Source organism: Saccopteryx bilineata, chromosome 6, assembly GCF_036850765.1.
Source record: "Saccopteryx bilineata isolate mSacBil1 chromosome 6, mSacBil1_pri_phased_curated, whole genome shotgun sequence".
NCBI lineage: Eukaryota > Metazoa > Chordata > Mammalia > Chiroptera > Emballonuridae > Saccopteryx > Saccopteryx bilineata.
Window position 1 is genome coordinate 188,328,751 of NC_089495.1, and position 17,478 is coordinate 188,346,228.

The 17,478-nt window shown below is 43.1% G+C and overlaps 1 protein-coding gene across 2 annotated transcripts in view; it reads right to left on the bottom strand.

Moving 5' to 3' along the window:
* DOK5 (docking protein 5) overlaps positions 1–17,478 on the bottom strand; it is a 113,775-nt gene that overhangs the window by 20,845 nt on the left and 75,452 nt on the right. The window contains exon 6 of one of the 2 annotated variants that reach the window (XM_066237015.1): positions 8,837–9,002. In XM_066237015.1, coding sequence (XP_066093112.1) covers positions 8,837–9,002 — 166 coding nt within the window. The remainder of the gene's footprint in view (positions 1–8,836; positions 9,003–17,478) is intronic. The other variant, XM_066237017.1, reaches the window with a different exon arrangement.

Genomic DNA, 17,478 nt, shown 5'->3' on the forward strand with positions numbered 1-17,478 from the left:
CCCAGACAGCTGTCTTTAGGTTGTCCTGCTCCTTGCCTTTGTTCTGACGTGTGCAGGAAAAGCGGTGGGTATTGTTACCATCCAAATGTTCCCTAGATATTACAGAGTATTTAAAACTGTCAAGGAAATAGAATAAGCAGGTGCTCACTTCTTGAACTTGAGAGAATGAGAGAGAAAGTAAGAAAGACTGCTTCCCTGCTAGGGAAAAATCACAGCGGAGACAGCATAGGTAAGCAGAGCTCTGGCTAACGCAGTGCCTCCACTGTGGCTTGTGGCTTTGATAAAGCAGACTGTTCGTGAAATCAGCCATTCGGGGCCACATTTCCAAGTGCAGCATTTTGCTGAGTACCAGATGCACTCGAACGGTTATTTTCATGGGGCATGAAAGTGATTTGCATCTATTTATCTGGCGCCATCTGAATTCCCAGCCACACGCATAAAACAAAATCACTGCTCCCTTTGCCTCTACGCCTCCTTACTGAGGAAATCTCTCGCCGCCTGCACCTTGACGCTGAGGGCCTTGGGGACTGTCTTTCCTGGCCTCTCAAAGCTGACTTTCCCAGAATCTGCGCGGGCATTGGGAGGAAACTGCAATCGCTATTCTGGCTTCCTTTTCCCTTTTCCCTCTGCTCACAAGATTATCTAACCTATTCCTAGTTTGTTCATTCAGCAAACCTTTAGAAAGTCCTATGTCTGGCCTTGAACTTCTTATACACACGTGGGGCCTGCCTCCTCCAGGCTAGTAGCCTCGAGTGCAGAGACCTTTTACTCAGAGGTCAGTCTCTGCAGCTAATGCGAAGGGCAGACTGAATCTTTCCACTCAGTGGCTCCCGTTCAATGAGAGCAGATGTTTGGGGACGAGATGCCACGCACACGCCAGAACTGAGACCCGTGAAGTGGAGGGGTGACTTGTGTTTCCCGTCTGATGCTCACTCCGGGCGCAAGTTCAATGAGTGGAGTAGTGGGCCGGTGGGCACAGTGCCCTGGGCCATGGAGATGGTCATACCGTGACACTTCAGTCTGCAGGGTGGGTATAATGAACTCTGTGCATGTTTCTGGAGGTCCTGGGGGAGCCCCACACAGAAGGCGGAGGCCTTCACTCAAAATCCCATGCTGCCATGCTTGTACAAACACCATCGGTATCCTAAGAAAATAACGAACAAGAGCGCTCAGCCCATCACCCAGATTGCTGGTGTGACCCATCTGTATTCCCTCGCCTCGGGGTGATTTTTCCTCTAGGCCTAGCCTGGCCCAGGCAGTTGGAGTGAGTAGAAAGGGAAGCACTGTGATAGGTCACACTTATTAAATCTCACTGTGTCCCTCCTCAGGGCTGCACATGTGTGTTAGCTCATGTGAACCACACAGGGTAAATATAATCACCACCCACATGGGACAGACGACGTAAACACGGCAGTCGGAGGCCACACTGCAGAGCTCAGAAGTGACGTGTGGTCCCTGACACGCTGACCTGTCACATTCTGGCCCAGCTCGCCGGCAGAACCCGCCCCACCTCTAGTCTCACCCTCTGCACTACTGACACACGGGCCACCTTACTTGTTATGGGGACGCCCGGTGCATTGTGGGGTGGTGAGCAGCATCCTCCGCCTCACTCACTGGATACTAGCGGCATCTCTCCCCCTCCCATAGGGTTGACATTCGAAAATGGCTCTAGATAACGCCGAATATGTCCTGGCCGACAAAGCTGCTTCCCACTGAGGGCCACTGGTGTCACTGGCGTGCAGTGTGACTACACACTCACCTTTTCCTGGTTGTACCCCATTTTCTTCTGTTATCCAGGCATAACTCTTACCCCAGGCAGGCTTCAGGGACTTACAGCCTTGTGTAGTCACACGGGGCTCCAGGCTTGATGTCATATTCTGCTGTCCCCAACTTCAATATCTTACTAATTTTTCAACAAGGGCCTGTGCATTTTCGTTTTGAATCAAGCCTACAGGTTGTATAACCAATATTGCTCTTACAAGACTCAGCTTGCACTTGTAAAAATGTCCCAGCTTGGAAAAAAGATTTCTACGGGCAGCCTTCCGATTAGATGGAACAGAGTCTTTCCAAGTTCCCATGGCATTCTCGCCTTGTTGATGGAAAAATATAAAAGCCCGGTGTCCTCTTCGGTGACAGACCACCTGCTGGCTTCAGTCACCGAGCACATTCATGCTCACACACATTTTGCACTTTCTATCATAAATTTTTGGTGTATGTCCACGCTGAATTTCCCCCAGTAAGAGCAGGCCTCTGCTACCAGAACAATGGCCCTAAATCTTCAATAAAAGGAGAGATGAGGGAAATAAATGTCTTGGCAAAAACATAAAGGATGAGAAGCCTGCACTGTTTCCCTAAGCCAGGGGCTGCAAACCTGAACACCTATCTGGGCTGTGCTGGTAGCATAAATGAGTAAAACCGTCGGATTATGAAGGCAATGAGAAATGACAATAGACTATAGCTGAAATGCTATAGACTAGAGCATTCATCATCTCAGATGGGTAGTTGCTACTCAATTTTAATTGGAGCAGCCAATGTTAGCAGGTATTCCTATTTCTCAAAAACTAATAATCTGTATTCTATATGAAACCTCCCACTTTAAACACTGGGAACTAATTTACTTTTATAAAACTGTCATCTGTGCCAATATCTTATAGACCCCCAAATCGTGGTCTGCCTAAGCCAGCTCACCCCGCCCTATAGTCTCTGGTAGTCTTGACGCCCGTTCCCAGGTCTGACCAGTTGAGACGTCTACCAGTTTCCACGCTGCCTGGAGGTGAGCCAGCAGATAGCTTCCCCCATTTGCTACTTACATAATGAGGAGGATTTGTATTTCTGGCTTGGATAGGCCAGCAAATACTTGGGTAGGAGCCTAGTAAGTGGTCAATTCCCAATTCTACACAGAAAATGGACTGTGCTGTATCTCCCCCTAAACATTGAAACTTCAAAGTGGGTGGCAACCATCCATTCTGAATGACCTCCCCAGTTCTGCTTTCTGGTCATGCCCAACACTTTTAACCCTCTGAGTAGTACGATGGGTCATGTATGTCCTCGTGTCTCCTGACCATCCAGAGTACGATCGAATGTGTGTAAGGCCACATTAAAAAAAGGCAAATGTACGTTCTTCTTGTTTCCATAAATTGGTTATCAAACAAACATGATTTTAGGTTAATAAAACTGTAACTGGAATTTCATTTTTTTGAAAAGAAACCTCACTCCTGCATGAAAAAACTTACTACTCCAAGGGTTAAATATCCTGGGCAGGGGGTGAAGAGCCGTGCAAGGCACAGCATGTGTCCACTGGGCAACCAAAGCGGAACCCCGATTGAATGATGTCTATGGCATCCCTAAAAATGCCTGATTCCGGTTCAAACCATAACTGGCCTCTGATTTTACTGATAGGAATTTGGGATCACTGCCTTTGCCTTTGGCACACTCCTCCGAGGAAAAGTGAATCCACATGGCTCAGAGGGCAGAGAGCCCTTAAACACGCACGTTCGCAGCTGATGCCTAGAAACTGGGGTCGAGTGGGGCTCAGGGAACTGCAGCCTGCCCGCAGGCCAAGTCCCGGTGGCCTGTTTTTGGACGGTGCATCACAAGGCATGGCTTTTACATTTTTAAAGGTGAAAAGTAAATGAAAAAAGGAGAAGGAGGAAGTGAAGAATAAGCAACAGCAGCAACCGTCCACAGCCCACTGAGCCTAAAGGAAGTTCCCATCTGGCCCTTTTCAGAAAACATTTGCCAACCCTTGTTGCCAACCCTTGTTGGAGATGGATAAATCACTTATTTCCTAACGTCTCAAAATGAAAATAGCACTGAACTGGTTTCATTCATCTCACAGTCCCCATCACCATTCCCACCTCTGTCTTCTCTGCCACGATTAATGTTGGGAAAACCATCTGAATCCCCGCTGCCCATCTGGTCAACCAGATGCTCCCTGATCTCACATGAACATCTTCCGTCCACGTTATGACCTGCTGTGTCACCACCACTACGCTTTCAATGAACTTTCTACTTATAGAGCCACCATTGTAAACATTGCCACTAGTTTTAGAGTTCATAAACAAAGCTACAACCTGTCGGCAACATTCAATGTCTTTCCTTTTCCAGTAGAGGGACAGTCACCAGCTAAACAATGACCATGGCAGAATTACAGGAGCTTACAGCTCTGGGGAGAAACTGTATAAGGTAGGGCAGCATTTCCTAATCAGGCAAAAGGCTTATTATAACCCACTGAACTCACCGTTGCGTGTTGCAAGTTATTATGTTGTTATAAGAGACTGAAAAGGGCATGCTCAGAAAATTACAGTTTTTCCTAATGTACGGGAACAAAAGTCACAGCAGATTTAAGAAATAAGCCAAGTTGTATCGGTACCCAACCTGTTTGAATAAATAGCTTAGTCCATCTTTAATGTTTATGACTAAAAGTAGGTTAATTCCACTTACCCTCTTTCAATTTCTAATCAATTCAGGAGGCATGCCTGGTGACTTAATTTGATTAATTTAATTTTAACTGAGTAAGTAGAGCATGGTGGCCAAAGTGTGGACACTGGTGCCTGGCTTGAAATCTCGGCTCCCTGATTTCTAGCTGACTTCTAGCAGAAGCATGCACTGTTTCCTTAAAGTGTGGGTGTCCACGCTTCAGACCCTTAGCTATAGAAATAGAATGACAGTGCCCATGTCAATAGCATCATGTAGTAGAATTAAAGTTAATACAGGTCTAGTGCTTGGAAGTGTATTATCATCACCATCAGGAGAAGCAGGTAGTTAACTCTTGTTCATCCTAAAACTCAGCACAGGTATAACCTTCTCCAACAGAATGGTCTTGACTCTTAGCCCATTTCTAGCACCTAAAAATTTACCTAAGTTTTTAGGCTCCATGACATATTTTTTAAAAGTCCCTTCCCAGACCCTCACACTGTCATCCTGCTCCCCAAAGGTAACCAACATCACCCTGTAGCTTCCTTTCCACCGGAAGTTGTATTTGCAAAGCGCACGTGTGAGTGTGTCCACTCTGCCTATTGTCCTGCCTCTTGCTCATTCAGGACCTTCTCACACCTCTGATATTACCAAGTGTGACTCTCCTCCTGCTCATTAGCTGTCTTGTGTCATTCCTGTGGCATCATGTGACAGATTTTATCGAATCACCCCTTTTGATGGACACTTAAGCTGTTCAAGTTACTTCCGTTATTACAAATAAGCTCTCCAAGAACGGGAACATTATCTCCTCAGAGTCCTTTCACAGCGCCATGTAGACCGCAGAGCTCAGAAAATACCTGTTCAATGGCAGAACGTAAGAACGAAGGCATGACACCCTCCAGGAGCACCTGTGTCCACGTCATCTTTGCTGCAGCCTGCACACCTTTAGGGTCAATCCCTAGAAGTACTACTTCTGGGTAAAGAGATGTATACATTTCCCTTTCATAAATGAGGACAAATTGCCCTCCAAAGAGATGGTAGCCAATTGCATTTACAGGACTATATTATTGCATGATTTGAGAAGTATAAAATATGCCTTATCTACATTTTAAGCTCCTTTTAAAGGTGCAAAATGTTTTTTATACTTTATAATCTCCGTAAGTTCTACCACACTGTTTTGCAAGTAGTAGATAGGTGTTTGATAAAAAGGTTTTTAAATGATAATATACCAGGATATAAGAAGGGTTTAATTCAGTAAAAGGAAAAAGCTGGATGCACATACACACACACAGTGTTGGAATAGTAATTAAATTGATGCTAGAATTTCTTTGATATACTGTATATTTTAAAAAAATGTAGCATATTGCTTTTTAAACGGAACTGACTACAAATTATTTCAGTTTCCAGACTTGTGGAAGAATGCCCCTTAAGTTCTACAAATTCTTTAGCAAATTTTATTTGCAAAACCAAATTCAGAAGAAAATTGGTCCATTAAACCAACCAACACAAAGGAGATGGGCAAGGGAAGATGGTGGAAAAACTTCATATTTTGCTCTCAAACCTGTGTACAGTCACAGTTCCAGAGTGCAGGGAGATGGCTCTCAGGGGGCCATGTGACACACACACACACACACACACACACCCTTCCCCGCAGCCCCGGAGAGAACCTGCTAAATTGCAGTCATTCTCCACAGTGTCGCTCTCGCCTTAAGGAAATTCTAAAAATGACAGGCCCCGTCGTGGAATGAGGACCATCCCACACACCACCACTCCTTGTTCCAAAATTAGACTTTGTCAGAGACACTGATCTCCAAGGTGGCAAAAATAGCGGCTGCTCAGGGGTGCCCCAAGCTGTCCCCGCAGTCTGAGCAGCTCCCCCGGAAAGGCAGCTGGTCCATCCCCTTCCACAGAGATGCCTTCCCAAGCCAAGCTCCACACTAGCACCCCTCTCAGAGCGAATAATAATAATACGCTGAGTTTAAAAAGCAAGAAGGTAGGGGAGAACCATTGATGAGGTAGCTTTCTGGTGCCCAAAACCCTAAGAAATGGGATTTCCTAGAACAGTGATTGTTTGTTTGTGTGTTTGTTTTTCAAATATTACCCTAAGTTGATATTTCTGAAAGATTTTCAAGGCAATTTGTAACCCAGGGAAGATGGCCAGTCATGTTGTTGTCATTTGCTTAATTTTAGCATGGGCTCTCTTCTCTCCCCTAATCAGAAATTGATCTGAGTACATTGCTCTTAAGTGTTTCACAGTCCCCAGTTTAACTTCCTCGAGATGCAGATCCCATTTTGAAACTTACTCATTTCCATCTAAAACAGGGTGCTGTTGCTTTAAAAGCACACTCACTTGATACAACTCGTTCAGCATACAGCAAACTAAGAGCAAACAACGTTATTTTCCAGTTGAATTTGCAAGGGGACGATCTGAACAAATTACTCATAATTCTGATTAATTTTTAGCAGAAATAACGAGAAGGTTGTAAATGAAAAACCACGTGCGTGCAGAACCTGCCTTTCGAGCACACAACAATTTATGCTAATTGATGGCTTTACAAATAAGGCAATCTTAGAAAAACCTCTACAGATGTTTGAAGGCATCTAATGGATAGCTACACAACTTGAATGCAATTACATGTTGCCCTGTAAATTCGAAGTGACCTGAATTTGACTTGACAGCTAGTTAGCTGATATCATTTAATCGATGGGTCCATCCATCCAGCCAGCCAGCCAGCCAGCCAGCTATCTCTATCCATCCATTTATCTATCTCTATTGCAATATCCCAAACTGATAAGCATAGGGGGAAATGGATACCAAATTTGCATTAGTTCAAAAAAGAAGGTTTTTAAATGATTTTGTGGGGGGAAGGAATAAAAAATATTTCATGATATGGAAAATTACACAAAATTTGAATTAAAGTTTTTTTGGAACACAGCCATAGCCATAAGGTTGTTACCTAAGGAGTTGTGATAGAGGCCCTCTTCGTCCACAGCGCCCACAGCATTTACTGTCTGGCCCTCCACAGAAAGTTTGGCTGACCTGCTCCGACATCCCAGAGCAATGCCTGCCAGGTCATTTGGGAATAATGTAGGGCTGCTTTGGGAGAGATCATATTACGGCGTGCTTCTCTCCCTCTTTAAATCCAATTACCCTACATGTTGACATCATAAATTTTCAAACCACCCTCATCTTACCAACAGAGTTCCCTTTAGTTTTGCAGATTTCCTTCCAGACGGGCAGCTCTCTGCTTGTGTTTGCGGGCACAGTGCAGGAGGTGCATGGTTTAACTGCTCTGCATTCCACTGAGACTTCATGAATTTACTCTTCTCCTAGACGAGTCTCAAGAATCTTAATTCTCCGTATGCCTCACCGTCCTGAGCCCCATGCAATGAACGGGGTAGGCATTCCGAGAGAGTGTATGTGGACACTCACGTGTATTTGTGTCTGTGGTGTCTTTAGACATGGAAGTCTATGAAAGTTTATCAATTAGAGATGGCAAATGCATGATGGAGTCTCTGGACAAGTCTTCTTTGGCCCACAAGTAGTGCCAGTTTTGTTGTTGGTTTTAAATAGAATTAATTTCCAGTAGTTACAAACTGGGAAATATTACACACAGACTCAAATCCTTGGCTTTTCCTGGGGAAAAAAAAATCAGGAGCTCCCCTATGTGGAGCCCAGTTTCATGTCAACAGTTGCTGGGTCGTGGGCTTTTGACATTTCATCCAGTTTCCCACCAGCCCACTTTTCTCAACTATATATTTTTCTCTGATCCCTGTTGACATTGGAAATGATCACTTCTGATACAGCTATAAATATGTATCTATAAGTAGATAAGCCACACAGTTGTGTCTATCACTGCCCATACAAAGCCAACTTGATTTTAATGTACACACTCACTGCAACAAACTCAATGATTATGCCACCCAACCCCCCAACGCATACCTTGAAATCTTAACTTCAAAGTGGATGGTATTAGATGGAATTAGGTCCTGGGGGTGCAGTGCCCTCATAAAAGAGATCCCAAAGGGACTCTCATCTTTCCATCATGTGAGACAGAGAGAAAAAGATAAACATCTATGAACCAGGAAGTACCCCCCAACACTGACTCTGAGTGTACCTTGACCTTAGACTTCTCAGCCTCCCTGTGAGAAATAACTACAACTCTGTTGTTTGTAAGCTATAGTGTATGGTGTTGATTACAGGAGCCCAAACTGATTAATGAACACACATATTCTAACTGAGGCATAAAGTACATAAAGAGGTTACTGTGTTCACAACTGACCACTGCGGGCTGTCCCAGAGTGGCATTTAATCCAAGTAAAATATGGCTGAGGACAAGAGTAAGCCACCTGCTACAACAACACTGGCCATAGTTCGTAGCCCAAAGATTCCAAGGCTGCAGTTGACAGCGGTACCCACCAGGTCCTGAGGAAGGCATTCCAAACGTACCATGGAGTTTTTCACACTCTGCAGCAAGCGCTCATGCTGCTCAGCGATGGCCAGGGCAGCAGAGTGAACTTTCTGGTAAATGGCCTCCCCATCTCGTGTCTGAAAGATAAACAGCCCCTCGCCAGTCTCACACATCCTGTGAAAACAAAAACAAAAGCTTCTGAGAGTCCAGCCCCTGGACATTCCATGCACAGAGAGCCTGGGACACTCCAGGAGAGTACGCCCATTTATTTTATGTATGAAATGAGGAATATCATGTCCATTTGCTAAACAAAGTTAAGGAGAATCCAAGTTTCCAATGAATAGCTATTAATATGGGCAGGGAACCAATCACACTAGTCTAGGCTAAACTGATGCTGATTTTTTTTTTTTTTTTTTTTTTTTTTTGTCAAGAAGCAAAGTAAAAGGTTAATAAAGAAAAGGCAGTTTCTTAATTTTTAGCATGATCCCTGTACTTCGCTTTGCCACTCTCAAAAAGGGTACCGGGGCCCTGGCCGGTTGGCTCAGCGGTAGAGCATCAGCCTGGTGTGCGGGGCACCTGGGTTCGATTCTCAGCCAGGGCACATAGGAGAAGCGCCCATTTACTTCTCCACCCCCCCCCTCCTTCCTCTCTGTCTCTCTCTTCCCCTCCTGCAGCCAAGGCTCCATTGGAGCAAAGATGGCCCGGGCACTGGGGATCTCCTTGGCCTCTGCCCCAGGAGCTAGAGTGGCTCTGGTCGTGGCAGAGTGATGCCCCGGAGGGGCAGAGCATCGCCCCCTGGTGGGCAGAGCGTCGCCCCTGGTGGACTTGCTGGGTGGATCCCGGTAGGGCGCATGCGGGAGTCTGTCTGACTGTCTCTCCCCGTTTCCAGCTTCAGAAAAATACAAAAAAAAAAAAAGGGTACCGGCCTGGCAGGTTCCCCCGTAAGTCCAGGAATCTGAGACCCATCAGAATCTACACCGTTCAGCGCAGAGGTGCGCAAAGGATTCTGGGCTCTCAGACTCTGACTTTCCTCACGGACAATGCTGTAAGGATTCTTTCATTTCCGAAGTCATAGATCAAATTTTAATCCAGCTTCCACTCAATGTGATGGATCAAATGCAGCTAAGAATTTTTTTTTTTAATGATCATGACTGCGCTGAATTAACGTGTGGAATATAAGAGAAGCTCCCTAAGGGAATGAGAGGAAGATCATCTCAACCCCAGACTGTTAAAACAGAAATGAATTCCATTAATAAGGGGAAATTGGTACACCCAATTAGGCAGGAAGCAAATAAAAGTGTTTTAATTGCTAAATACATTTTACTGTGTGTATACAGACATACTTGATATATATAATTATGAAATATATTTAATTACTCTATTTTTAAAGAACATGGGCAAAATTAGAGGTGAAAATAGTTTTAAAGATCTGATTTTTGACATATATGGACAATAAACAAGAGGTGGCTTTGTTTGTTCATTTTAAAAAACCTATGTATTCTAAGAACAATGCCACTCAGAATCTCTTGCCAAAAAAATGAATTGGGGCTCAAACGCACAAGGTTTGCTCACATCCAAAGGACTGCTTAACACGACACAGAGACCAAGCAAATTTCTGACCCAAACTACTCTTAATTATTTTATCTAGCCCAATCTATGCAATTAATGAAATAAAAATAGAAAAATTCTTCCCTATCTAGTTTCCCGCAGTTGGCCCAATTCCAGGGCCATATGGCAGTTTTCAGCACATATAGTGTGATGTATGTAATTGGCCAAACCTGCCTAGCTGGAATTTCATGAAAATGGGCTTTGCAAGGAGAAGGAAAAGGAAAAAACAGATGGCTCTTTCAATAAGCTAATATAAAGGGCGACCTCATGAGGTTGATCATGTGATTTTAATCATTAAGTCATTCTAATCCAATGGAGAATAAAAAACTAAGAGTGAATGCATTTTCATTCAAGACCCATTTATTTCTTGAAGATTTCCTCCAATAGATCAATGCTCACTGTTGTCCCCTCCTTATTTGTGCCACCATACAAATCTGACACCTAATTCTGCAAGGTCTAATGTTTTCCATACATTCTTTTTCCATCAAATATGGAAATATAATTTGTGAAGAGGAGGAAGCAACCTCAATTAATTCTGTTAAGAGGAAGAAGTGGCCTTCTGTTTCCCCTACAGCCAAGGTTATTATTTATTTACTTACTCAGGTGGCAACCTTGGTTCTAGAAAGGATGAAGATATGTGTTACCCAGAAACAGTGGCAGAATTGCTTAATATCAAACCTTGCAGTGCTGTTTCTCAAACAACACAATCCAGTGGCTCCTAAAGTCTTTGCAACTGCAACCCACAGCAATAAATACAGATTAGGTTATGAACTCCTATTTAGCTATTGATCTATCATCAGCTTATGACATGCTGATGTTTCCAATTCTGTTTTATTTTGAACACTGGTAGTAAAACGTTTCATCTATATTATGATCTGATAATTGGCAAGAACTGCTTTTGAACAATCACTCTTTTACCCAATGTCTGCTTTTGATAAACACAATGACTCTAAACCAGTGGTAGTCAACCTGGTCCCTACCGCCCACTAGTGAGCGTTCCAGCTTTCATGGTGGGCGGTAGTGGAGCAACCAAAGTATACAATATAAATAAAAAGATAGATTTAACTATAGTAAGTTGTTTTATCAAGATTTATTCTGCCAAACTTAGCGAAAATCTGACATAAAGTACTTGGTAAGTAATTATTATTATCTGCTTTAACTTGCTGTAACTCTTGCTTTATAAATTTTATGAAGTAAAGTTACTTCCCTACTTTATAAATCACCATTACTGTGGAACCGGTGGGTGGTTAGAAAATTTTACTAACAGAGATACAAAAGTGGGTGGTAGGTATAAAAAGGTTGACTACCCCTGCTCTAAACCTTCCTTTAAATATATTAGAGGTCCTGGCCGATTGGCTCAGTGGTAAAGCATCACCCCAACATGTGGATGTTCCAGGTTTGATTCCCAAGTGAATGTCTGCTTCTCTACCCCTCCCCCTTTCTCTCTCTCTCTCTCTCTCTCTCTTCCTCTCCTGCAGCCATGGTTTGATTGGAATGAGTTGGCCCTGGGCGCTGAGGTGGATGGCTCATGGCCTCTGCCTCAAGGGCTAGGAAGAGCTCGGTTGCTGAACAATAGAGCAACATCCCAGATGGGCTGAGCATTGCCCCCTAGTGGGCTTGCCAGGTGGATCCCATTGGGGCGCATGCAGGAGTCTCTCTGCCTCCTCTCCTCTCACTGAATAAAAACAAAAACAAACAAACATCAAATAGGCTAATGGTCTTACATAGCCCAGTCCAGCAACACCTGCGTCTCATCACCAGAGAAGACAGCACAGAATAAAGAAGTTCTAACAGGTCAGGCATTGCACAACTGCAGATACACATTCTGACTTTCAATAGTCTGGACTCTTTTCTTTTTATTTACCCACTGACTTTTTTCTTGGACACTTTTCCAGCATCCAAAGAGATCCAAATGCCCCAATTCTCTTTCCTATGACCTTATCCTAACAGAAACCAGGGATGAAATCCCAGAAGGTAAAATAATGAATTTAAATTTGTCTTAAAAAATACATAGCCCTAGCCGGTTGGCTCAGCAGTAGAGCGTCGGCCTGGCGTGCAGAAGTCCCGGGTTCGATTCCCGGCCAGGGCACACAGGAGAAGCGCCCATTTGCTTTTCCACCCCTCCCTCCCTCCTTCCTCACTGTCTCTCTCTTCTCCTCCCACAGCCAAGGCTCCATTGGAGCAAAGATGGTCCAAGCACTGAGGATGGCTCTGTGGCCTCTGCCTCAGGTGCTAGAATGGCTCTGGATGCAACAGAGCGACGCCCCAGAGGGGCAGAGCATCGCCCCCTGGTGGGCATGCCGGGTGGATCCCGGTCGGGCGCATGCAGGAGTCTATCTGACTGCCTCCCATTTCCAGCTTCGGAAAAATGAAAAAAAAAAAATACATAAATAAATAATACACATTAAACTTTTTTTTTTTAATGGCCACAAGACAGGATACATGGATAAGTGTCTAAATTATCCCCAAGGTCCTAAGAACATCAAGCATTCCTTTAGGGATTTCACATGGTACCATCACAGAGGCTCAGGGGCAGAGGGGACCTTGCTAAGCTAATGATGGTGGCCTTGTCTGTCTTCACACCCCACACCTAGCACAGCATCTGGCAAAGAACTTGCTCAGGATAATGAAAGGGCTATTCTTGATGGTTATTCAAGAGGTTATTCTGCAGAGTAGAAAGATAATTCTTCCTCCTTTTTATTTATAATAAGTGGGTGTTACTTTCATAATTAAAATTATTTTTGGATAAATGTTAACCAAGAACAAATGGTGTAAATGGCACAAAAGTCATTTCTGCTTTCTTATAAGAGAAGAGAGTTCACTTCTGAGCAAGACTGTGTGTGGGACCCGGTTCATTTCATTCGCATCTATCTACTGAACATGACAGGGAGAACCGAGCACACTTCACTTGTTAATTTGCTTTCAGTCCTTTAATAAGAATGAGTATATGCTCTATAACATACTCAGAAATCAGAGATTATGAAGTAGCTTCAAATCAAGAACACTAGTAGAGATATTCAAAGATTTATCTCAGAATAATCTTTTTAGCTGTAAATTCACCGATTAGAAAGGAAAGCCATTCTTTTCCCGATGAAAGAATATTTCACCAGTTCAGCTTGTTTTTAGAGTGATATACTCAGGAAACAAGTGATTTCTTTTCTGAGGCTGTTCAGTTGTCTCTACATCCAAAATACAGCTTTTTCACAAATGTGTACACTCCATTTAAGGAAAAGCATTTGTAAATGCGATGTCACTTTTAACATAGTCTTGGCATACCTAAAAGTTTCTTCTTAAAACAATGTCAACACAAAAGCAAGGGAGCGTCTCTCCAGCTGGTAAAGAGAGCGCTCAGGTGGTGGTCATCATTCAGCCCGTTCTGCCGAAAGTCACCTGCCCTGCTCCACACAGGCAGGTGTTCCCACACAGGCAGGTGCTGCCCCCCCCCCCCGAGTATTCATTTATCAGTCAGGAGGGAGGCGACGCTGACACGGAGGCACAGCTCCCTCAGGCAGCCAGCTTTAAAATGAGCAGGGAAACGACTGGACACCTGCCACCTTGCTTTGAACAATAAACACTTCAGTGTGGCTCCGCCGGGGACGTTGCCACGGTCGGAGCCTGTGTCAGCCAGATGGATCTTCCCCGTGAACACCAGAGCTCCTGCCCATCTGAGGCTTTCCCTGAGCTTCCAGGGCTTCAGAGTGCACAGAAACGAACAAGACAAGAGAAACCTCAAACAAAAGAAGGGCTCTGTGTCTCGGTCTCTCAAATAGACCAGTTCTTCTTTACTTACAGGGGCAAGGGAATGGCAGTTCATCCTGTAATTGCACTTTGCTAAAAAAGTTTATCTTTTTAACTCTGAATTTCTTCAAGGAAAAAAACAGAGATACGATGAGAATGAATGGTTTAATGTCTCCAAGCATTGCCAAATGTCCCCGGGAGCAAAAGCACCCCAGGTTGAGAACCAGTGTTGTGTATCTCGGCCCCTTTCTGAGTGATGTTGCTCATTACAGGCAGTCGCTTCGCCCCACTTGCTCTGAGGCGTTATTGAATGTTGTAACATGTATATTTTGTTCATTTCTTTTTAAACCTTATATTCATTCCCTTTCTGATGGCATCAGTACCCCCTTCCATCTTTGGGAGAACCATCCCCATTCAAATCGTACCCTGGGTGCTTCGCACACAGTGCTCAGCACAGTGCCTGACACGTTGTAAATGTGATGCTCATCATGTGGCAGGAATCTGTCTCTCTTCTGATGGTGTGAGAAGGTCCCAAAGCTGCAAGAAGCCACCATGTGGAGCCAGAGTAAAGCCATCCTAGAAGAAATAGCCCTGAGAGATGAAACCTACGGTCAACACTGACCCTAAAGGAAGCCAAGCCTGCCGCCATTCCTACTCCCCAAACTTTGGTTTATGTAAAAGCCAATTAATTTCTCTCCTGCTCAAGTCAGTATGGCTGACACAACTGCCTATTCCTTGCTGGTAATTAAGACAGGTGTTTGTACAAGTACCTTTACTAATCTCCACAGTGATCTCTACATCATATATATTACATTCGTGTTATAGGTGGCCAATGGGAGCTCAGGAAGTTAGCCGCCTCATGCAAGGTCCCCCAGCCAATATCTGGGAGAGCTATGATTTACTTTTGTCCAACTCCCAGTCCAGTTTATTACACATGCCCATTGTCAGTCGTGGTGGGGTGACATGGGCCACTGTACAGGAAAGACACTCAGTTCCATCTATACCAGAGGCTAATGATGAACAGATCTTTGCACATGGTCTTTGACAAGACTCCCTGTATTCTGAACAACAATACGGAAAAGTCTTTGCGGAAGCGTGTTAAATACATAAAAACTATTTGCCTAGAGAGGCTTAACTCCTATTCATTTATTGATGCGAGACAGGGAGGAAATTATGTTAGTTAATATGAAACTGCCTTGTTTTGAACACATCCGAAAATAGCCAAGGAAAAAAATTATCTTCACCAATAAAGCAAGGCAGCTATGAAACCTTCACGCCTGGGGGAACACGAATGATCTTCTTATCCTCAGCATCTTGATGGTAACTATAAAAATTTGTCTTTATTTGAGTTTCAGGCAAAATATGGAATAGTAATATTACCTTGAGCTTAATACTGTCTGTATCCTGCAAACCCAGATCCTGCTTCAAAAATAATCAGAATAAAACATCAAGGATACTACTTAGGAGAAGAAGCCCAGCACCCTTCTAGGTCATCTATGTGAATTTCTGCTTTCACCCTGCAAGGAAGTTATTCCTTATAAACTTACAAGGGAAGTTAAATACTTTGTCCAAGGTCAACAGCTAGTAAAGAATAGAGAACAGAACCTAGGGTCCCTCTGACTCCTGAACCAGCACCCCTTAACTATACCATGCTGGCTGAGAAATGTGAAAGATCCTAAGAACACAAGCCCAATGCTTGTCCTTCTGATCATTTTATCTTGATTTTGCACCAGCCCCTCAAAGCATAATACGGAATAAGACTGCTATACAAAATCAAAAAATATTCAAAGTTCTTGCAGTATTTGAGGCACAAGACTGTGCAGAATGGGTTGTGGGTATTATAATTCTCTAACTGCTGGAATTCTTGGATAAAATAACCAAAGGTCAGACTATCAGGAGACCAAAGTCATGGAGTAAAACTCTCATTTTTCAAGACAGCACTTCATGGCTTTTGAATCAAGGTCATTGGGTAATTCTGAAATTTATGCCTCCAATGCATCCACAGTTTTTATCCACCATTTTTTTCACCTGAACTATTTCAGTATCTGTTCACATATACATTTGTCCCCTGAAAACTGTTGTTTCCAAATGAGAAACATGATTGCATGACACACACACACACTCACACACACATATACCTGCTTAAAAATTTCTCTGGTTTCCTACATGACTTAGGAGAAATAGAAAAGTCTTTAAAACAATCTTAGATCCTTGGAAGTTTAACCAGATTTCAGTATGAATGAATTAATCTTGAGAAAGATATGAATGGTAATAAAACCTAGACTATTAAGATATTTTTTTTAAAAAGCTTCAAATAGTCAAGAGATACTACAAAATTTACTAAGGTTTTAGCCTTCAGAAGTTACCATTTTTAAGAAAAGACATATACTTTTCCTATTGCTCCTTCCTATAAATAGTAAATCAAAGGACAACTGAAATATTCGTATTTGAATAAAAGCTGCCCAAACAGGCCACAGACATCCCGATCAATGCAGAATTCTCCTGTCCTGTGAATCAATATGAAATAACAGTGGGCATGACATGGGTTTATGGTCAATAGAAAAGTCTATTATAAAACATTTTTATACCTTGATTTCACTAGTTACAGTGAATACATAAATAATATCTGAGACCCAAACAGGAAAATATCATCACCTTCCCAAATAAATTTTTCATTTTCTATGGATAGATTTGCCCAGAAGGATAATAAATAAGTAATTCTCATAAAGGAAGAACATAGCTCGGAAGATTCAAGTTTGATTTTCTGACGCAAGGACCTTTGCAGTCTCTGGGAGAGTCATGGGCTCGTTTACAGCATTTCAACACTGTACTTGAAATTATAGTCTACCTGAAATTTACTTTCAGTACTTGAAAATAAATAGACCAGAGAAGAGCTGTATAGAAAAGAAGAACTTAAAAACTTGCTAGAATGGTTGTAAGAGCATCAAATTAATCATATTTCTGGAAAGCAAATTTTAAATAATTGAGTTTTGTTTAAAATGGAATAAATGGACCACTCTGAGTGGCACATTACTGACATATATTCAGGCTGAGTAGGGGCTCAGGTGTTTAGATCTTCTGATATTACTCTCCTTATATCGGATATCATATTCCTGTCCACTTTTACACACTTTTTTTTTTAAAGTCACAAGTTGACTGTTTTCAAGTTTAATGCAATGCCAGACCATATACAGAAGGACTTGTGCTTCTTAAAAGTATTCATTTAAATTTCTAAAATATAAAAATTTATATCCAGTGCAGAGGCGAATTTAATAGCAGGCGCACCAGGTGCGCGCCCTGGGCC